Source organism: Zosterops lateralis, assembly GCF_965231275.1.
Source record: "Zosterops lateralis genome assembly, chromosome: W".
Classification (NCBI taxonomy): domain Eukaryota; kingdom Metazoa; phylum Chordata; class Aves; order Passeriformes; family Zosteropidae; genus Zosterops; species Zosterops lateralis.
In genome coordinates, this window is record NC_139801.1 from 6,110,976 (window position 1) to 6,133,230 (window position 22,255).

The 22,255-nt window shown below is 46.9% G+C and overlaps 2 protein-coding genes across 7 annotated transcripts in view; both read right to left on the minus strand.

The window, feature by feature from the left end:
- Window positions 1-165: 165 nt before the first annotated feature.
- Window positions 166-11,449, minus strand: LOC310922106 (NF-kappa-B-repressing factor-like; the record flags this gene model as incomplete). Its single annotated transcript, XM_083882457.1, has 3 exons — window positions 166-4,840; window positions 6,777-6,898; window positions 11,247-11,449. 3 exons carry the CDS (start codon window positions 11,447-11,449, stop codon window positions 2,853-2,855), a joined length of 2,313 nt encoding a protein of 770 aa, XP_083738583.1. The 3' UTR covers window positions 166-2,852.
- Window positions 11,450-12,360: 911 nt separating this feature from the next.
- LOC310922309 (septin-6) overlaps window positions 12,361-22,255 on the minus strand; it is a 29,085-nt gene continuing 19,190 nt past the window's right edge. For 2 of the 6 annotated variants that reach the window (XM_083882773.1, XM_083882768.1), the window contains exons 6-10: window positions 22,006-22,102; window positions 21,582-21,750; window positions 20,531-20,663; window positions 19,674-19,864; window positions 17,384-18,686 (exon numbers count right to left, since the gene is read on the minus strand). In XM_083882773.1, the coding sequence (XP_083738899.1) occupies window positions 18,527-18,686; window positions 19,674-19,864; window positions 20,531-20,663; window positions 21,582-21,750; window positions 22,006-22,102 (750 nt within the window). In that variant the 3' untranslated portion in view covers window positions 17,384-18,526. The other 4 variants (XM_083882771.1, XM_083882772.1, XM_083882770.1 and 1 more) reach the window with 4 other exon arrangements.

Genomic DNA, 22,255 nt, shown 5'->3' on the forward strand with positions numbered 1-22,255 from the left:
GAAACTGTACATTTTTCAAAAGTTGTAAATAAAGTGTAACCTTAGTGCTTATTGTATAATTAGGCAAGAACTGTATAACTGTGCTTATTTAACTGGGCTGCCAGCAGTTGAGTGTGGGTTGAAGCTCCAGCACTGTGCAATACTTCCTCCTCTGGGCAGCAGGGGGGGGAGAGGTGTGCCTGGGGTAGTGCAGGGGAGGGGCAGTGGAGGAGACAGGGCTGGCTGCACCTGTAGGAACGCCAGGGCAGGGACTGGGCTGGGGACAAAAAGGAGCCTGTGACCCTGAGTTAGCTACAGCAACTTTGTGAACTCAGTCGATACAGGAATCGCATTTATTTTCCTCCTGTCTGAGCAGGTGGAGAACAGGATTGATGATGAGTGGCAGATAACAAAAGCTGGTTCTGTTGCTGAGCTCCACAATTATAAGCAGCTGGGCTCTTTCAAAAAAATTAATGCAGATTTGTGCTTCAGGGACAACAGCTTGTACTCCAGAACAGCCTTGTGCCTTACGTGGAGCAGCTGTAATGCCTGCTGCAGGCACAACCCTTTCAGAGGGGACCAAGTCCCTCTAAGGCCACAGAGGCCCTTGTAGCAGTCTCACCATTCTTGTGTGTTTCACTAGTTTAAAAAACCTCAAAACAATGGAGTGGACTCTTAGGGCAGCCAGAAATGAGCAGCACAGAGGTGCCAAAGAAAATCAATCCCACCTTCAGCCTTGCTCAGGCAAGGCCTTTATGCACAGACTCCATTATAGCCCCCGTGGTGCCTCTCCTGAAGGCTGAGGCTCTGCAGCCCCCCTGGGATCAGCAATGCTGCCACGTAAGGCCCTAGCAGCCAAACCCAGAGCCCCCCACCAGGTCCTGCACAGGCACTGTGTGTGGCAGGAGTCAGCTACAACCCAGGACATGAAAGAAAACATCCTGCACAGACTGTCTGGGCCAGCTGCCCCTGCTGAGATACAGTGACTACAGCTAGGCTCCACCTCTCCCAAAAGAGGCCTTTTTCATCTTGAATACCAGTGATGCTCTTACTGCCTTCCTTGGCATCACCAAGCTCTAACAACCTGGGGCAAACCCAAGTTAGGGAGGAGGAGCTTCACTTCTTCTTTCCCTAGAAAGTACCAGGCTTCTTCCACTCCTACAGCACCATTTGCTAGAGCCCAGTGTTCTTGAGAGCAGAATTCAAACATAGGGAGAAGAAATAATGCACAAAAAATAACCCCAAACAAAATGGAAAAAACCTACTTTCAGAATTAACTGCCATATTTTTTTCTCAGCAGCAGCAAGTTGTTACTCAGCAGGCCAAGCAGGCAGAAGCTCTGCTGCAGCCAGGCAGAGAGGAGAGGATGCTTGACCTCTGCTTCCTGAGTTCCACCTGCCAGGGCAGTCTCTCCTGTTCCTCAGCACCCTGCAGGGATGAAAATCCCTCCAACTGCTCACCACCAGGACATTCTGAGGTTAGGCATCCTCACCTCAGCCCTGAGAGGATTTAAAAACAAAGCAGAACAAGAGGTGGGAAAAAAGGTAGAGGAGGGTGTAATGATTTGGAGAGGCAAATATAAGCAGCAGAAAACTGAAGGTGGTGTCTGAGACATGGCAACAGGAGACCAGACAAAAACACTGCATTAGGACTGGCTTAGCAGTACAGGGTCATCTGCAGACCCCACTACTGACAGAATAACCAGCATTTCTAGGCATGCTTCACTCCTGGCTCTTCCAAGGTCAATTGTTATCCTTTAAGCTTCCCAAGCATGAAGAGCTCCAAGGCTCACAGAGCACTGTGTCCTGTAACCCTGCCGGCAGAGCAGCACAGATGGAGGTCAGAAGCTGCTTCCCTGTAAAGGAGGGAAGCACTCTGGCCTCCCAGTGGCATAAGCTGACCCTGGAGAGCTTCCACACTCACACATGGTCAGAGCAAGGCCAGAAGTTTCCTGGGGAATTGCATTCACTAGACACAAGCACCGGTACAGGGATGAAACAGAGAAATAACCAGGCACAGATTTGGTTTTGTTCAGGTTTAGAGAGTTAAAAGTAAAACTCCAAGTAAAAAAATAAGTTATATAACAGTCCCCACAAGCTACATGAGCAACTTTGAGCGTGGGCTCTGCATTTACCTCCAGTTTTTATATTTCACACTTCACCATGGTATCTGCACATGTTAACTGTTCTCCAAGGTAGAAACATGCTGGAATTCTCTCAGTCCCATTCGCTGGCAATGAAGGTGCCCTTCAGTGATTCTCAGAATGGGAGACTCAAGGTAGAAATCTATGAATAAAACTACCACTAAACTGGTTAAGGTTTACATACTGTACATACACACAGCAGAGACAAGACCTTGATATATGTTTTTTCTCAAGAATAATCAAGTTTTCACACTTTTTTTAATACAAAGTGTGACAAAACCTTTTTTTTTCAGAAATAAAACTTTGTCATTAATACCAATTTTACATACAAGTTTATGCCCCCAGATTGCATTTCCTTTGCTTTTTAATTTTTTTTAAAAAAGGGGGTTTTTTTCCTTCCTTGCTCAAGAAGAATAAGAGACCTATAATTTTAAATTATGTCAAATTTCTTCTTGTTGGACATGTGTTTGCTATTACAAAACTATTAAAATGTGAAGGAACAAGTTATATCAAAGACACAGTAACAGCACTACTGCTTTTGGGTTGTGCTAATGTGCTTGAACATAATTCGGTTGGTCCTACACACCTAACAACATTTTAGAAATTATATTGCCAAAGTAAAAGTCATTAAGTCATTAATGTCATTATTACCCACAAAAAAAATGCAGCATCTCTTTCTTGAGTCAAGTGTCCAGGAAACTCAGTCTCTGGTCAAAGGGGACACCTCACCTCAGTTTGCTTGGGGCATGATAAGCTCATAATGCCCAACCTGGCCTTCCTGCTTCAGCTGATCTAACAGATCTTCCTTGCGCCGCTTCCTGCTCACCACCAAGTATCTGTTGTGTCCCTGCCCATGGGATTTACTCTTAAGACCATATTTTTGGGCAATTTGATGTATCTGCTTCCGCTCATCCATGGTCAGTTCTCTAGAGAAAGTCAAGTCAATGTGACTGTCTGAGCGTGCATAGTTTCGAATGATCTCTTCAATATCTCTCTTAGCGATTCTGTTCACCCTTTCTACATCAAGCCCAAGTCCTTCCCTTTTGAACTGCTCCTTTACTGAAATAGGCTCCCTAATTCCTTCACCATCTTTCCCTAGGCCACCGCCTGTCCAGCCCATCTTTCTTAAAATTTGGTTCCCAATGTTGTCTTCTTTGATCTTCTGTTTGAAAGCCTCTTCAGCTGATCGACCCCGAATCTCATTTCTGGAGATGACGTCTTCAACAGTGCCTTTCTTCAGGTTATTAACAACAGTTGGCTGAGTCTTTTTGAGGATTTTCACGGCTTCCTCTGCTGCCTCATGCTTGACAGATTTCTTCACTCCAACTGCTTCTGCGATGAATTCATCTTCAAGCATCACTTTGCATTTCCATCGCATGCCCGTCATCCTCTCAAAGACATACTCCACCGTCATCTTGTTGAACTGGGCGGTGTCGTTGAGGGTACACACCGGGTTACTGGAGTTCTCATAGATCACCAAGTCCTTCAGGTCCTTCTTCCTCCCGGAGCCCCGCGACGAGCAGCCCACTTTCTGCACCTGGGTCACTTTGAGGGATGCTATATTTGACTGCATCTTCTGCAGGATTTTCAGTGCCTCCTCAGCTGCTGCGTGCTTGCTGGTCTTTTTAGTGCCAAATCCCTCGGCCAGGCAGTGATCTTGGAGATACACCTGACAACGCCACGAGCGGTTGGGCATTAATTCATACTTATATTCAACAGACATTTTGTTATATGAGGCAGAATTGTTAAGTATTCCTATTGCATCACTGGCATTCTCTGTGAGGACAAAACTAGTCCAGTCTTTATTGGTATTCGTGGAACCTTTCATGGATTCAGTACCAGGCTGCATTGGGACACAGTCCCTGTTGGCAACTATGAACTCCTCGTGAGGTTTGAGAGCGGGAGGGAAATCCGGGTGGCACACGCCAGCCTCACACACCACCAGGTCCTCATGGTAGGTGTGCTTGAACTTCCGCTGAACGACTTGAACTTCCACGGATTTCTTCAGCAGCTTCACTGCCTGCTCTGCGGCTCGATCCCGGGATCCGTTCTTGCTGCCGGCATAGCCGGTGGCCAGGTAGACATTCTGACATCGCACCTCACAAGCAAAGCCATCTGTCAGGAGCTTCTTGCTCTTGGGGAGGTCAGCAGGGGCGATCTCTTTCAGAGGAACATAAATATATTCAGGGTTTGTCTTGCATGCCTGAATCGAACGCGTCAAAAGATACGTGAAGTTAATTTTATCCGTCCCAGTGTTTGCATCTGGATTAGTGAGATTTTTCCAGACAGCTGCTGACAGTTTCTCCATAAAGCTCTGCTTCAGCATTATTGCTGACGGAGGGAAAGTCTCTGATGCAGATGGGGCAGTTGAAGGGGAAACAGAAACCTGCAAGGCGGTGCTTGTGGTGGAGTCCACACTATTCACAGCCTTCTTGGCTGCTGCTGCTGGGCCTGCAAAGCCAAGCCCAGCTGAGCTGCAGAGCTGGGGATCCACCTCTCGTGCATTCACAAAAGAATTTGTACAGTGTTCAGCTGGCTGTGCCATGCTGTTTGTATTTGCCTCCTGGTTCACCTCCTGCATTTGGTTATCCAGAGAATTGTCCTTCTTCCCATCCTTCTCAGCACTGGTGACAAAATGTATGGGCTCAAAGCGTGGTCGCGCTCGGAACCTGGGGACCACCTTTTTGGGTGGCTCAGGAACCTCTGCCGGATCTGGACCTATGAGATGGAAGGAAATTATACAGTTACCAATATGTTCTATGACAGGAAGACAGTGTTTTCAGAAAGTGATCTTCAAGAGAAGCCTGCAGGCTCTGAACACAGGATTTGCATTCCTTAGCCAAAACCCAAAAGGTTTCCTTCCAAAAGACATTATCAAAGACAACCAGTCATTTTTGTGCAGGTCACTACAGTGGTATTTTCACCTTCACAGCTACCACACAAAAATATCTACATATTTAGTCACATGATGCCACCTTCCAACATTGCCCACTGACCCACCTGGTCATTAGGGAGAATCAAATAGCTGACAAGCAAATATGTTACATCTAGGAGATGGTTACACAAGACTTCTCCTGTGGAAGATTCAGTACCCACATGCTAACATGGTACATGTGTGTAATTTCATCAGAGGAGCAAAAGGCCAGCTCAGTGCCAGGAAATGCTGCCTAATCCAGTGTCAATGTGTGTGGCCCTGCTGTAGGTCAGGCTGTCTAGACATCAACCACCACAGCACAGGTATCACCATCCAGCTCACTGCAGGTGAAAACGACACCTGCACACAGCATAAACAGCCCTTCCTTCGTAATGAAATCAGGTGACAAAGCTCTTATGCATTAAATCCTTTGTCCATCAGTTTTGATGAATTATGGCAAGGTTTGCATTTTTTCCATGTTTTTGATGGTTGCACTGCAGCAGCACCTAAAGGCTCTTGCCAGCAGAACAGCTCATTATGCCATCTATGCAACAAGCCCTAGAGAACCCTCAGGGCTGCTGCCTGTGACAGACAAGGGAGAAGAGCAGTATCTCCTCAGTTTTGCAGCTGGCCCATGGAAGCACAGAAAGATTGCTGGCTGTCAAAATAAGGGAAGCAACTTTGGCAGAGCTAGAAATTATATCCAAGCCCAGAGGAGTCCTGTGCTGTCTGACCATTTGTGCCTCACACAGCCACACTGCTGACTGACATGGGCCTGCCTGCACCCAGGCACAATTCCCGCCCCTCTCCAGAGGGAGGGCAGGTGTCACCAGATGGACAAGAAAAGGACACTCACACATTCAGTGTCAGGGCAAAAAAGAAGGAAGTTTATTTTGGGTTTAGGGTTTAAATAGGTTTTGGAGTTTGATCAGGGATTTGGACCATGAGGTTGACACCTCTTTGATCCCACTTGTCAACCTAGAAGTCAATCAATTTGTCCTTTCCCCAGTAAGGAATGCACAGTTTACCAAACATCACTCTTTTTTTCTGTTACAATACATGAAAAAACTCCAGTACAAAATGTAAACATCAGAAGGCTGAAAAATCAGGGCACCAGGCAGGCAGCTCTGAAGGTGCCATGGAGAAGCTAGCAGACAGAGCCATCGAACTGCCAGCCCTGTCTGCCTGCTGCATTTCCTCCACTGGAAAAGCTACAAGCTGGAACACTAATCCCTAAGACCATAGGACTTGGCTGACATATACAGCACTCTTCCAGGCTCAGCAGGGAGAAAAAAAAAACCCAAAACTACATATCATGTCAACTCCCCATCCCCTCAAAGCTCCAAGCAGGTTGTAACTCAAAATCAATGAGCTGAACTCCACATCTCTATGTACATGTACAATCCTTCCTTGGGTCAGAACATCACCCCTCACCACAGCAGACAAATCCAGACAGGTATTCGATTCCAGACACCATCCCTAGGGGAAACCAATTACCTGATAATTGAAATGAAAAATGGTAATTTCTTAAGCAAAGATAGAACTCTGTGTGAATCATGCCCAAGGCAGAGGGGGAACTGTTCTGCAGTCCAGCAGAGCACACCATGGGCACTTCCCTCCAGTTTGTTGTGCCAGCTGTCCCAGAAGCAGCCTCATAGCACACTGGTGTCCCCACGCTCCCAGTGATGCCCACCAAACAGGGACAGGGAAGGGGTCATTGACACAGGCAGATGTACTCACTGTCTGATGGAGAGCGGTATCTCTTTAGCTTCCTGTTGGGCACCAACTTGTATGACCTTGTTTCCCCAATGTCGATGCCTTCAGCCATCTTGAGAACCTTCTCCATGACCTGCACACTGTATCTGTGTGGGTTCAACAGCAGAACACCTCAGAGCCAGTCCCACGGGGCAGCACACATGCACACACAAGCTTTTATTATGTAAAACAAGAACTAAAGATGCCTGAGACACAGTAGCAGGTGCAAGGGAGATGCTCTTCTGATCCTGCTGGAGCAGAGCACAGCACTGACCACTGTCCCCCTGCCACAGCTGCTCTGGCACGGGCACACAGCCACACACCAGCTGACCCGGCTCTGCATGAACCCACTTCTGATTAAACCATGCAGCCACCACACTGACAGTATTCTAAGCTGAAATTTCAATACATTCTCTGACAAAATGCACTGTTTGGCAGTGCTGCCAGGAGCACTAATGAACACTGAGGTGTGAAGGAGGAGCAGCAGCTTCAGTGAATCAAACAGAGCTCAGACTGGCACTGGAGTCCTGTGTGGGGCAGCAGCCAGAGCCTGCACATCACCAACACTGCAACTGCCATGTCAGGTGACAAAGGCACTACTTAGCCTTCATTGACCACTCTTTAAAAAGCCAAACTAAAGTCTACCTGGGTGCTGTAACCGAAATGTTTTAGGTTCCTGAACCACGAGAGAGGTGAGGTTGCTGTGACAAGCTATGAGCAAACCATGACCTTGCTGCAGCACCCACAGTTCCACACAGGCCCATCCCTCTATGCCTTACATCCCCCACCAGCTCAGTTTCCCATTGCTCTGGGGATCTGTCACATGATTTCGAGTCATTTGCACCCTGAGTCTTAACAGGAAAAAAACCCAAACCTTTCTATCCAAGGAGAGCCTACAAACAGCCTGACAACCTCTGACAGCTTCACACCACGGTTCAGAATGAAGGAAGAGCAATGCTGCACCTGTTCCATGGTATGCTCACCTTCCAAAGTCAGAAAGCATCAGGGCACTGCCCACAGACAGGAGCCCACAACTGTCCCAACAGCCAGGGCTGCAGTGATTTGCACCAGCTTCTAAATACTGCTGTTCCAAGGGCTCTGGAAATCTACTCAAACTGCACTCAAGAAAGGTTTTTTCTGCTCCTGATTTAGAGGGCCAGGCAGAAATTAGATCCATATAAATTTCTGGGTGAGAACTCTGAGCTCAGACTACTGTAGTCCCTGCTTCACCAGCACAGCTCAGCCCTCAGTGGAGGCAGTGGAACCAGGAATGGGAAGAAAATTCCAGGAGGGATCAAAGGGAGATGAGATAGTGGTGATACCCTGTTGTGGGTTAGGATTTTTCCTTTTGTTTCTTTCTCTCATGGAATTTTGTCCCATCTGTTGCTAAGAGAAAATAATGACCAGTACTTAAGAGAGACTAAAGAAATGGCCAAGGTGGGTGAAGTGTGCAGCTTGCTACTCTCTTACCTGGGGGGTTTTCTCTTTGGAAAGGCAAAGATACCATGAGATTTTGACTGGGCTCAGCTTCTCTCCCTCTCTCACTGTTGGCATCGGAGGAGGACAGTTGAGCTGTTGCTTACTGTGAGGAGAATTTGCTGCCACCACGAGAGCCCAGCTCTGTACTGCTTTTCCGGCTGTGGGTGAGTCTTTGCTCATAAGAGCAGCCACTGAACTAGGACTTTATTAACACCCTACCTCACTGAAAAGGACCCTCATCATCTACTTGGGTGCCTCAGGGGAAAAAACCCGGGACCCGACTCCTTCCCAGAGGGCATGTCTCCCAGCTGTGTAAGGCAGCTGCTTGCAGAAACCCGGCTGTGGCTGCCCAGCCCCAGTGTTTTCTGCCGCTGCCTCGGGCTTTTTTTGCTACACTTTAATCCTGCACTCCATGTCCACCTAATTCCTGAAGCTCCCGCTAGGGCTGCGCAGTTTCTGTTACATTTTGTTTGCCACCCCTGGGGAATCATTGCACCGCGCTGCCTGGCCAGGAGCCAGCAGTGCCCCTGCCAGCTGTGCTTGGAACTGCATTGCAGGGGAAGGTGCCGCAGCCAAGAGAGGCTGTCACTGGGTTTGTGTTCTGTTCCTTGGTGCTGCCGCTGCTGGTGTTTGTTTGCCTTGTTTTACATATACATACCAGTAAAGAACTGTTGTTCCTTTCCCATATCTTTGCCTGAAAGCCCCTTAATTTCAAAGTTATAATAATTTGGAGGGAAGGGGGTCATGTTTTCCATTCCAAGGTAAGTTCCCGCCTTTGTTGGCAGACACCTATCTTTCAAACCAAGACATACCCTCATCCTCTTGCAGCCAAAGGGGAGAGGAGTGGGAATCTGTTTCTCTCTCTGGCTTACAGGGACAAGATGACATTACCTGTGATGGACAATGTCCCTTTCCAGCAGGGTGCAAGAACAGTGTCAGATTTGACACCTGTCATTCTTCACAAAAGATGGAGACCTTTAGGGCTCATATTTCTGCTGGAGGTGGGAAGGAGATTAACCAATCTCAACATGTGTTTGTCTAATCTGGCCAGAGGAACCCAGTGCCTCCAGTACCTAACTGAAGTCTCCCTGCTGTGACTTTAATAGGTTATCCCTGATCCCTGTAGCTCTGGAGCATAATGCTTTCCTGCACCACTGCTCCCATTTTCAGCCACCTTTAACATATCTGGGAATAGGAGTACCTTCTCTCATCCATGCCTAAACTAAATGGAGCCTTTTATTTAACCCCTTCCTCACAGACCATGTTTTCTAAGCCTTCTGGATGCTCTCCATATCCTCTCCAAGCAGAACACTCACTCAGTTTTCATAGCAAAGACTCTGATCTGTTCTTCACAGAACCACAGAATAGTTTTAGTTGGAAGGGACCCAAAAGGATTATCAAGTCCAAGTCTTGAGTGAATGGCCCATACGGGGATTGAACCTACAATCAGCACCCTGCTCTAACCAGCTGAGATACTCTGAAAAACAGGTAGTCTTCAGCTGGCAAGAAATCAGCATTAGGAAAACAAAACCCCAAAACAAACACCAGTCAACAAACTTAACAGAAAACAACAAAAATCCCTCAAACTTTGAAGCTATTTACTTGATAAATCAGCAACAGCTCTTCCAAAACAGCAAAAGGCAGTTCCAGGGAACACTGCAGGTCCCTTCCTTCCCCAGGCAACTGTAAGTAAAGCTAAAATTATTTTAACAGTACAGTATGTTCCTGTGCAGTGCTCCCAGCCAGGCACACCAGCTCTGGGAAAACATCTTCACTGATAATGGCTCCAGACTGCATCCTGCCCAAATCTCATCTCCCCTGAGAGCTGCAGGTGAAGGAGTCCATCACAGAAAGTATGTGCACTGACATGCTTAAACTGCATCAGGTTTTGGGATTTAGAACCTTTCCACACACTTGTTCACTTCTATTACCAGCACCTTGTAACTGTTTATTGCACCATTCCCAAAAGCCCTGGCACAGAGAAGGTCCCCCATTAGGACAGCACACAAACACATTAAGAAGGACCACATAGACTATATGAAGAAGACATTCTCAATTTTAACATATTGTTCAAGCTTTGGAATTTGAAACTATTTTAAATCTATGTTAAATTTTTGCACTTGCAGAGCACATTTTAGTACTTGACCCAGAAAAAAAAGGAAATAGACAGATCTGTATTTCAAGATAGTGTTTTTGCTCTGTAGAGATGACACAAAGTACTCCCCCACAAGGCTGTGGGATGAAACATTATTAAAAGTCCATCCATGTGCCATCAATGCTCACAAGCTTTTCTGTCACTGCACAGTTTGCAGAAGTTGGTCGTTAAGCAACTGCTTCTGTCCTTCCGTCCAGATAAAAACAATCACATCATCAAAGGTGTCACTGGAACGTGGGTGACGTTTCTGCAGATCTCCACAATCTGGCTATGGACAGTACTGCTGGATGAAAGGATACCCCTTCCATTCTCCAGGCCTATTTCTCCCAGAAAAGGTGAGTGTTCAGGGGACTGTACAGGCTGCTTTGTGCTCAGAGGAAAACTCTCTCCTCAAATGACACAGAACAGCACCACAAGCTTAATGAGTCCTAGGGGTGGGACATCAAGAACTACTTGCAAAACGCACAAACTTTTCCAGTGGCTTGCTCCCCTCTACGTACGAACACCAGCATATTCGAGCAAACAAAACTGGCCAGGGACAGAAGTTCTCTTGCATCAGCCCCTTTCATCCCAGCTCTTCTGCAGCTACTTTCTAAAACGCATCTGGGGCCGAGATTCGGCCACGACGGGAGCCTGCGCCCCTTCCCCCCGCGGGGGCTCCCGTCCCGGCTTCAAACTTCCACCCTGACTCCTGCCCGCAACACGGGTCGTCCTACTGAGCCCCCGCCGTCCTGCGGGGCACCCCCGGCTGACAGCGAGCGCCGGGCCCGGGGAGCCGAGAGACTGCCCGCCCGCCGCCCGGTGTGTCCCCGGGGCCTCACCTGCAGCCCATGAAGACGTGGTTGGTCCAGAGCACGGAGAGCGCCAGCAGCTGGTCGATGGCGGCGCCGGGGTACGCGGGGAGGTGGCGGAGGATGAAGCGGCGGCGCAGCGCCCATTGCCGGTCGGTCTCGTTGTACTGCCGCCACTGCTCCAGCACCGCCTCGGGCACCGCCTCCGGCTGCGGCTCTGCCGGCGGCGGCATGGCGGGCAAAGGCCGCGGGGCCGAACCACGCCGGGGGCGCGGACTCACCGGGCCCGGGCGCGTACGACGGGACCAGGCCCCACGTGTGGACCAGGCCGCGGCTCGCTGCGGGCCACCGCAGCCCAGCCTCAGCTCTCCCGTCACCTGCCCACCCTGGCCCCGTTCCCTGGCGGTCCTGCCCCGCAAGTACCGTCGCAGTGCCAGTTCCACTCCCGGTTCTGCTCCCGTCACTCGCGCGGAGCCGAACGGCGCGGCCCGGCCGGCGCCACGTCACGTGGCCTCGCGTCACAATCGCGCGAGACGCTGCGAGAAACAGCCGCCATGGCGGGGCCGGAGCCGCGGGCCTCAGCGCCCCCTGGCGGCGGGGCTGCCACGTGTGGAGAAAGGGGCGGGGCCTGAGGTGAGGGGGCGAGGCCAGAAGGGGCGGGGCCGGAGCGGTCCCCGAGGCAGCCCCGGTCCCCACGGTCCCGCTCCCCGCCCGCCCTCCCCGGAGCCCGGGGATCTCTCCGTGGAGCCCGACCCTGCCTCAGCCCTTGCCGAACAGCCGCGGTCGCCCCAAGGGCGGCCCTGCCTGCGAGGATGCGCTGCCCGGGGGCGGGAACCGCCATCCTCACCGGGCTTCAGCTTCCCCGTGACCATCCGGAGCTGTCCGGAGTGCCAGGCCCAGCACCGCCGGCCCCGCGAGCAGCATACACACCACAGCAGCCGCGCTGGCTTTCGTGTTTTTTATTTAAAATTTACATGAAAGTTAGAAAGGTAACAGGCGGAACAGTGCTGGTTCCTCAATGTTTGCCGTGTAAATACAGAACGCGGTGCCGCTTTCACGCACTTGCATTTGTAGAAAGGGAACGAGGCCGGCACGGGACGGCGGCTCGGGGAGCATGCGAGGCGCAGGCAGGGCAGCACGGGGGGCGAGCAGTGCTCGGGCGGCTCCAGCACCGCCGGGACACTGCACCCCGCTCACGGCGGGCGTGGAATTCACCCTTACACCAGCCCCGGCATCGCCTCTCCCTGGCACTGCCAACTTCTCCTAACTTTAAAGAACAAGAGGAACGGTGGAGTTAGGAAAGAGAAAGTACTTGACTCACGTCCACCAGCCAATGAGGCTCTCTTAACAACATGGTGAGACACAGGAGGACACCAGTGAGAACACACAGTTCTTAATTTATTTCTTTGATAAAATTAAATATTTCGTGGCTGCCAACAGAGCAAGTTGCACCATGTCTGTATTTCCTTTGACTCTGAATGCACGGTTTCCAAAACCAAACAACAGCATATTGAAAATATTCCTTAGGCTTCACCCCTCAGGGAAGCCCATGACATTTATATTATTAAAGACAACATTAGAAAAAACATATGCTCATAACAACGTTTGAAAATGTATTTGCTACATCATTAGTCCCAACATCACACTTCTGTCGCTCTTCAAAATTCCAGGTCATCAGTTCCCCTCGCGTCACCGTCTTGTCACACAAATTACAAGACACTTCAATTTTAAGTATCATGCAAGTCAGTAAAAGAGCTTTTTTCCAAGACACTAACACTGAAGATTTGTTCACCCCTCCCCAGACATAAGACCCTTAAACTCTTCCAGAAGTGGCAGTCTTCTCCCTCAGACAGTGCAGCTGGCGAAGACAGATTAAAAAAAGCTACAGAGAGAGAAAAGGGGGAAAAAGAGAAAAATCAAAAGATTAGCAAAAAAGAGAAAGACATTCAAAAAGCAAGACAAAGAGATACAACATGGAAACAGCTGACAGAGGAGAGATGGAACCTCCTTGTGGTACCTCAAGTACTTCAGGGAAATCACACAAGTAAAAACCTTTCTTTCTTTAAAGTCTTTTAAAATATTTCACATAACTTTAAATAACATTCTAATAAGTCAAATGGTCAGGAAGAACAGTGACCTGCAGTATGGTAAAAAAAAAGTCACATTCAATTGTCCTTTTGGCAGATAATCTAGAAATCGTTGACAGATTAATATTGACTGTTTTTGGGAGCAGGGAAACATTCAAAAGTAGAGGAAGAAAATACTCAAATAATTTTAACTTGCTAAAAAAATCCCAAACAAACCACAAAGCAATCAAAGAGCTCTATGGGAAATGAAATTGTATTTTGGTGAAACAGAATACTTGAGAAAATACACGGCAATCAAGAGTTTGGACTGCCCTGACTGCTGGGAACGGAGGCCAGGCCATGGTTTGACCTGGGGCTGCTGCTGTGAGCAGGAGCCAAGCTGTCCCTCTGCTGAAACTGCCCCTGAGCCTGTGGCATCACCCAGAGCACTGCTCAGGTAAAACCTCAGCAGCAGCTGGCACTAAACAGCATCACCTATCAGGGCTAGGCCTGATCTGTGCTTATCTTCTCAAACCTCAGGATCTGGAGGGGGTTTGTGGAGGCTGCCTGGCAGCACACATCTGATCTTTCAGCAGGAGCAGGATGTGTGGATTCACCACATACAGAGCACTGAGCCTGCCCAGAGTGCGACTGAAGGATCAGGGACACAACAAGCAACTCTGAAATGGAAACAAGGATTTACATGCTAGTCTTCAGATAGCATGAAAAAAGCTGAAAAAAGCAAATGAAAAAAAACAGATGATGTCATAAAAATGACACCAAATATAATGAGAAAAGAGTGTTTTATCTCTGAACTATGTGATAATTAAACTAAGATGGTGTTGTCATTTTAATGTTGTCAATAAATGTATTTAAACTGCATTGTTATTTTACCAGCAAAAATAACTCACAGAACTTATTTCCATATCCCTTATTTAGCTGGGTGGAATGAGACCAGGAAAAAGGGGAATCCATTAATTGTAGGGGGAAAAAATATGGCAGGATTTAAAGTTAGAGCATCCAGAACCTTGTTATGACTAATTTTATATTGTTTAATAAAAGCAATAACCGCCAGTACATAGTAAAGACAATCACAACGAGGACATAGGAGAGAGCAAGGATAACACCCTAGAAAGGTCACAGCTGAAATGCTGTCATGTTTTATTAGACCCTCTGATTTAACAAATAAATGAAGGTCCATTCCAGGCCATTGTATTCAGGGGTAATTACTCAGTACAGAGCCATGGGTTACTGTAAAAGAAGGGCAAAGAAAACAAAAAAACAAAAGAAGTAAATGTTAACCAGAATTCACTGTCTGATGAACTCTTTATATAAAAACAAAACTCAGTCAGAAATACACAGAGAAGACACTTGCAGGCAAACCACAGTTGCACTTAGCCAGAGTGAACTCCTGGCCCAGTGAGCAAAACACCCTCCTTTTTAGCACAAATCTTGCAGTAAAAACAAGGCTTTTGCTGAATAGAAAATATGAGAAGAAACCTGTCAACATCTGTACAGTTCTAAAGAGGTGCCAGATTTAAAAAAAATAAAGGTAGTATTTTTTTTTTGCCTTAAAACTAGAAATTGTTGGAATCACTGAGAAGAAAGTCAATGAAACAGCATCATCTTTCTTCAGAAATACTGATATGTACAGCAAGGTGACCAGCTTTCCCTGAGATTGGATCCAGGTCAGCACACTGAGAGGGAGACCAGGCAAAAGACCCTTCATGACCTCTGCAGCATTCAGAGAACACTTAATTGCAAAACATGGATCCAAATTTGAGACTTCCTCAAGCCTGGAAACTAGAGGTTTGGACTCAGGCCCATGCTTGTGAGGATGTCAAGTTTTGCAAAAAGTCCTTGAAAGTTATTTGAGTCACACATGGCAGCACAGGGGGTAATGAGGGCTTAGGGACAGCAAATTAACATGGGGAGAGGGCAGCCAGTCTCTGGAGACAGCACATCCCACCCCATGGCAGCACCAGGCTGCAGCCACAGCAGGAGCTAAATGCACCCCCCAAGCAGCTCTGACAGCATGGAGCAGGGGAAAAGCTGAGCAGTGGGAAAGGGGACACTTGCCCAGGAGCAGTGGGCGTCCTGCTGCTGCCCAAGGGGCAGGAGGAATGTGGCAGGAGCCCCTCTGGCCAGCAGGGTCCCTCACAAGAACAACCCCAGCAGCCAAGAGCTCTGGTTTAACCCCGAGTGGTGAGCCCAGGAGGGGAGCAATGGGAAAGGTGAGCAAACAGGCACAATGGCACAGCCGAGGGTGGGGCATTCGCCTCTGGGGCCAAGGGAAAGGTTCTACAAGAAACCCAAACTGAAAATGAAAGAAAAAGGCAGGTTAATGGTTTTATGGATTAATGACAAAAAAAAAAACAAAATAAAAATACAAATTTTCCTGATGCGCATGCATACACAAAAAAGAAAATGTTGCTAAATGTTAATAAGGTTTAAACTGACTACAAAATATGCTTTATGCAGACACACACACTCACTCAGCAGTGGGATGAACCAAATTTATTTTCTAAAACAATCCTTTCACCGTTTTGCATGCTACAGGACTCATCAACTGTGACTTGTTTGTATCCTTGCAAAAAAGCGAAGCCCTGCAACACTTTATGGATCAATATGGAGAGTGTTTTTCTAAATCCTGGAAAAGTACCACATATACATATTTAATTTAGCAATGACAAATGCCCATTGAAAAAGGCACTGTCTGCATTTGTGTAGTGGGAACAAAGAACTTCATTTGATTCAAAGCCCAGCACACAACAGTGTACAGTTATGAGGACTGCCAAAAGCAATCCAAAACCAACAAAAATCAGTAATGTTCACTCTAACTACACTTTAGCTGTGCATTCGTACTCAGCACCAGAATGAACACTGTTATTCTTTGAAGTTTTTTTTCCACATTCAGAGCCTGATAAGCAGAGAATTGTTCTTTTCATTGTTCTACAGTTACCATTGGCAGCAGAGACATTCATTCAACTGGACAGCTCAAGATGACTGCAAGCGCCAGTTCGAGTCAGTGCAAGACCCTTCTGCAGTTCTTCTGTTAAGTGGAAGGTCCCATTTAAATTACATTCAAATGCCTCTCACTGACAGCATAATGTTTACTTGCTTTTCCATTTCCCTTGATGGAGTTAAGAGGGAAGGAATCCTGGAATCAGCTTCTACCAGTTTAAGGGTAGACCATAATTTAGTTTGGACTATCCAGGAGAGAATGTAAGTCTTAGCTTTGTCTGCAGGGAAGGGTGGACTCAAGGGTGAGTTTTTTTAGGGTGTTTTATAGTTTACTTCCAACAAGGTCCCTTCTCTGAGAGGCCTGTGCACCTCAGCCTGGGGCACTGTCATACTTGCCTTGGATAATGAGTATTGCTGCTCTGTCAAGAAGCAAGAAAATCCTGTGGGAGGTTTCCTCTTCCTCTCACCAGAGAATCATCAGCAAATTAAAAATGCTCAATTAAACCCACTCAACCTAGCTGTAAGTAGACCACTGTCATTAGCAGTTTAACTAATAACCCTAATGAAGATGATAGAAACTAGTCTTGCATCTACCTTCACCTTCACTGTAACCACAAGTTAACATTACAGCTTGGAGCAGTGGGAAGGAAGGAGGAGAGAGACATTTTCATGGCTAGCTGGGCTGTATCATCAGCACCACATCTCCATAGCAATTGTTGCCATAGTATCAATGTGGCCTGTGTGATTAAAGAATATAATTTATTTTTAAGAGAGATGGAAAAAAGAGAACAGAGCCAATGAAGTGCAGGGAAGATTTAAAAGGAAGAGGACATAATCCTTATTTTTCTATGTTCCATATCCTTAGTCTCTGAATTTAACTTTGCAGAATCTTTAAAGATAATTACATACTTTTTCTACAACTGCACATCTAGAGTAACTGGTAGAGCACATATAGTGGGGGTGAAAGCAGAGGAAGACAGAGATAATACTTATAAGCTTCAGGACTTGCACACGGTCTGCTTTTTTAGGAAAGGTAACTGATCCCACTGTGAGGCTCTATTAGTTAATGACGCTTACCAGGACAATGTGTCTCATGCATCATGCAGCCAAACAGCAGCTAACTGTAAAACAGCACACATGTAAGACCTAATAATGATGATAATGATGTAACAACAACAACAAAAAAATCAACTGAGACATGATTTGTGCAAATTACAGAGCTTGGGTTTAAACAAGTCACCTGTGAAAGAAAAAGGCTATTGTACTGCCAGCCAGTAGTAAACAAGCTACAATTAAGCTCCAGCTTGCAAAATTCATGGATTGTTAAGAAAAAAAATTATGATCTAAATACTGAAATACAGTATTAAGGACAATTGAAGAAGTTGCAGAGCAAAGAAAGTGGCACCATTTCTAGCACAGCAATTTTCCCGGAGGAGAAAGAGGCTTCCTATTATCTTCCCAAGCCTTACTGAAGCACTGACCTATCTCTGTTATGGAGTTTTATGTGCCCTTAACTGACAAGGACAGTACCAAAGCTTTTCCATATCAACATGCTTGGTGTCAAGGAGATGTTCTGAGATGAGAACCACTTCAAGGACCAAGAGTTTGACTTGGGCCACAGCAACTAATTGCTGATACTATAGGGCTGTTGCCTCCTTTTTCTGCATTCCTGACCCTGACTGATCTCAAGGCTGAAGTCTGCAGTCCTGAGTGAGCAGATGTCTAAAGGCTCTAAACATGAAAGAACCCAGCTGGGTATTCCTCACACAGTCCAGGCTAGAGAGAGGTCTGGCCCCAGTCAGTCTCAGACTCCTCAGTATGAAAAGATATTAAAACCCCCTGAAGGTGATACAAATGAAAAAATCAAAATTGGCAGTGGAAAAAGGAATGGGCAAGTGAAAAGGGCAGCACTAATTAAAAGACTAAACCAGGATCTCATTCTTGTAATTGGGTCTTTCCTCTGTCTCATTTGATCCCAAGCTTAACAGCCACAGGCTTTTTCCCTGACAAACAGTGCTGTCAGCACTTTGGGCATGCCCCATACTGTCCAATTTAACAGCACTCCTTTGTGTACTTTAGACTGCATAGTGTAGGCAAAGATTGCCCCAGGGCTGTGCAGAGGGGAGATCATGGCAGTGGTACAAAACCAGACCCCTGTTTGTCTGCACACCACTCTCTGCACACCTGCACAGGTGGCACAGCACTCCTTTTGGGAAATGTACCACAGTGAAAAGGAAGGGAACTGTTCAGTGCTGGAAGAACTGGGAGATCTGTTTCACTCTACAGCTGGTTGCTCTTGAGCAACTGCAGAGCTTCAGGAGCCTGGCACAGGCACTGCAGACAGCCCAGATCCCAGACCCTGATGAGGGGCTGGATCCTGTCACACCAGTCCCTGGCATGGGGAACCCCTGTTACAGCCATGCAGTATCTCCCACTGCTTCTGTGGAGAGGAAAAAGATGATTTAGGACAGAAGAGTACTAGTGTTAACAAGGTGCTATGACCTGTCCCCTCATTTTGCAGTCTTACATTCTGCAGATTCCAGAATTCAAGACTGTTAGTCTCCCTGAATAATTTCCACAATCTTCTCAACCTAAACAAGTAAGAACCTGAGTGGGAACATGCTCCTCTCTGAGGGTAATGGGATATCCCTGCTACCCACACCCTAGCTTTGGCAGCTAGTATGGTTCCACTTAAGCGCGTCCAGAGGAGGGCAACAAGGCTGGTGAGGGGCTTGGAGCACAAGCCCTATGAGGAACGACTGAGGGAGCTGGGGTTGTTTAGCCTGGAGAAGAGAAGACTCAGATGTGACCTTATCACTCTACAACTTCCTGAAAGGTGGTTGTAGTCAGGTGGGGGTTGGTCTCTTTCTTCAGGCAGCAACTGATAGAACAAGAGGGGACAGTCTTAAGCTGCACCAAGGGAAATATAGGCTGGATATCAGGAAAAAGTTTTTTACAGCAAGGGTAATAAAGTATTGGAATGGTCTACCTGGGGAGGTGGTGGATTCACCATCTCTGGATGTGTTTAAGACTAGATGTGGCACTTGGTGCCATGGTTTAGTTGAGGTTAGGGTTGGGTTGGACTTGATGATCCTGGAGGTCTCTTCCAACCTAATGATTCTGATTCTGATTCTTTAGAAGCACTGAGAGACCAAGGGAGGAGCAGGGAATCTTTGAGAATGAAAATAAGTTCATCCTCTCCCATGCTGTCAGAAGGCAGAGGGAGATTAGTACTGCTCCCTGCTCTTCAGGATGACAGCAAATGTTACATGCTTCCAGATACTGCTCAGCCTTACTAGGGATTCAATCTGGCTGCAAACCTTCCCCTGATAAGGACTGGCTATGTTGGAGGGAGATATGAACACCCAGAAAAATAGTCAAGGAGAACCATTACCAAAAAGCAAATACCTCTGGGTTAGCAACTTACTTTTTTCTTTCCTTATCCCTTTTAAGAGTTTGCGATCCTCCAGCCTGTTGAGCCTGTGACTGAAGCAATTCAGCTGCTGTCTTCCTTTGTTTAAATGCATTTACTTCATCATCCAGAGACTTCTTCTTATCCTCTAGCTTCTTCTTTTCATCCTGATGCAATTTCTTCAGGCGATCAAACTTTTCATGCAGCTAAAGGGAAAGGAGAGAGGTGAGCAGGATGCGGCACTACCAGATATTCTGTTCACAGGAAAACAGGAAGATGGAAGGATCTCTTGAGATCTGAACCTTTGAGTCTCCACTGGTCTCCACATCATTTCTAGCTCCTGAGCTGCCAGTGCCCAGACAAAGGGCAGGGAACAGCTTCCTTCCACAACAACTTACAGGCAGTGTTCTAGTAATGCATCATTGTGCAGACTAAGAACAGAGGATTGGGAGAGCATAAGTGTAAAAAAAAACCCCTAATCCATCTCCAGGGGTCTCTGCCTTATTCCTCTTTAAAGGTCAGTAAATTAATGGATTTTTCACAATGCTAAGAAAGTTTTATGGGTGTATTTTTTGTAAAACAAGTTCATCTCAAGGGCTGCTTCTCTCCTTGACTTTTACCACACTCCACCTCTCCATCAGAATCATGACTCTGGCCCTTTCCTGGTGCAGTAAGTTGTACAGAACAAGCACTGTGATTCAGTTTTGTCCTACAGACTGAACACCTTAACATCCCCATCCAAGTTAAACCTTAGACTTCTTGGTAAGAAAGTCCTAAACCACACTCTGCAGAAAGTGCTTTGGCAACATCTACCTACTTGGGAGTGAATCTATCACTCACAGTCATGAAGACACAAGTACTGCAGTCTTTACCTCTTTTTCAGCCTCCTTCAATTCTGCTTCTTTTTCCTTGACCCTCTGGACAAACATCTGTCTCATTGCCTCTTCCTTTTTCTGCAGTTCTCCCAGAAACTCATTTCTTTTGGCTTCATAAGTTTCTTGTAAGCTGAAAAGGAAGAGAAGTCCAGTGATAAGACTTGGGACAAACTGCTTTCCTATACCCTCTGAAATCAGGCCCTCACCATTACTATTGCTTTGCACACAATACATTTGCTACTCACTCATCCACATGTGCCCAAGGTCTTCTTTAACCCATGATTTTTGGCACTTCTCTGTATATTGAATGTTAGACAATTCAAAGAGACCAGCTGTCAACAAACACTAGTTCAGAGGAACACTGCTGTTGATGCCTTAAGATTTTAGCTTTTATATTTTTCAAATCCTGTACTGCATTAGTGCATAATTTAAACTCCATATAAAGCATTAGTTAACTGTCTTCACATTTTGGTCAGACAAAACAATCCCTCTGGGCCTGAGATCCAAGGACACCCTACAGCCTTAGGCCCTGAAAAGTATAAACAAAAGTAAATTGGGGAGGAGCAAACTGGGGGTAAATTACTTCATTACCTGAAGCCATAATTGGAGGATTAACACCTGATATGTAAATAGACCAAACTTATATCTGCCTGAAAAACTCATGACCATCGTCCATTTTGGGTGTAGCCCCTTGGGGAGGTTTGGTCTGCCCTTAATGTATCTGAAGGCCCTTCATTAAATATATCTGCTTTTATCCTTTAACTTTGTCTGTCCTCTGTTTCTAGGTACGCCCAAAATAGGCATCACTGTCTCTCTGCAGCAGAGACATTTCTACTGCCATACTTGCAAATTCACAGTTAGTCCTGCACATCCTCCCTGTATTTTCACCTTCTCCCAGTCAGACCTTTGCTGAAGTCTGGATTTATCTGACCTGGCAGTTTTTCTTGCTGCATTGTTTTTTTCCGTGCTCCCCCAAGGACACACACAAGCAAACAGCACATCCAACAATGCCTCTCCCAAGCTCTCCTGTCTCCTCCAGGGATCTCACCTGAAGGGTTTGCTGTCTGGATCAGTGTCCTTGAAACCCATCTCTTCCAGTTTACATCTCCTGTAGAGCTCATAGTGGCGTGTGTGGGTCTGCTCACGAAGGTCTTCCATGTTCACGCGGATCAGCATCTCCCGCAGCTTCACAAAGTCACAGTGAGCTTCATTCTCCACTGTAAGAAGACATGGTAAGGAAGAAAATGGAGACAGAAACTAAGATCTCTTCCCACATTCCCCAATTGTGTACTACTCCAACAGGTTTAACCCCAGCCCTTCCAAGCAGAGAAAACTGGCACTATGGGCCTGACACAAGGATTTAACAAAGGATAATTCAAGTCCAGCAGGGCCTTGCTCCTTTTATGAAAGCCCACTGCCTCCTTGCACAAGTGTCACCATTCATGCCATGAAAATCCCAGGGCTCAACTCACCCTGCACTGTGCCCCAAGGGTACTGACGAGCTTTCATCATTTTGTTTCCTATTTTCAGTTCCTCCGTACTCCCAATCACTGCAAATGGCAAGTGGGCCTGGAACATATTTAATGATATCCACATTAGTCCCTCTCAGACCTGGCTGACCCACCAGCACACAGAGATGAACACAGCCACCGAGCAAGACAGTCATTATGCACATGCTAGTCTCAGGGAGTCTAGTCACTGGCCACTAGTCCAAGACAAGGG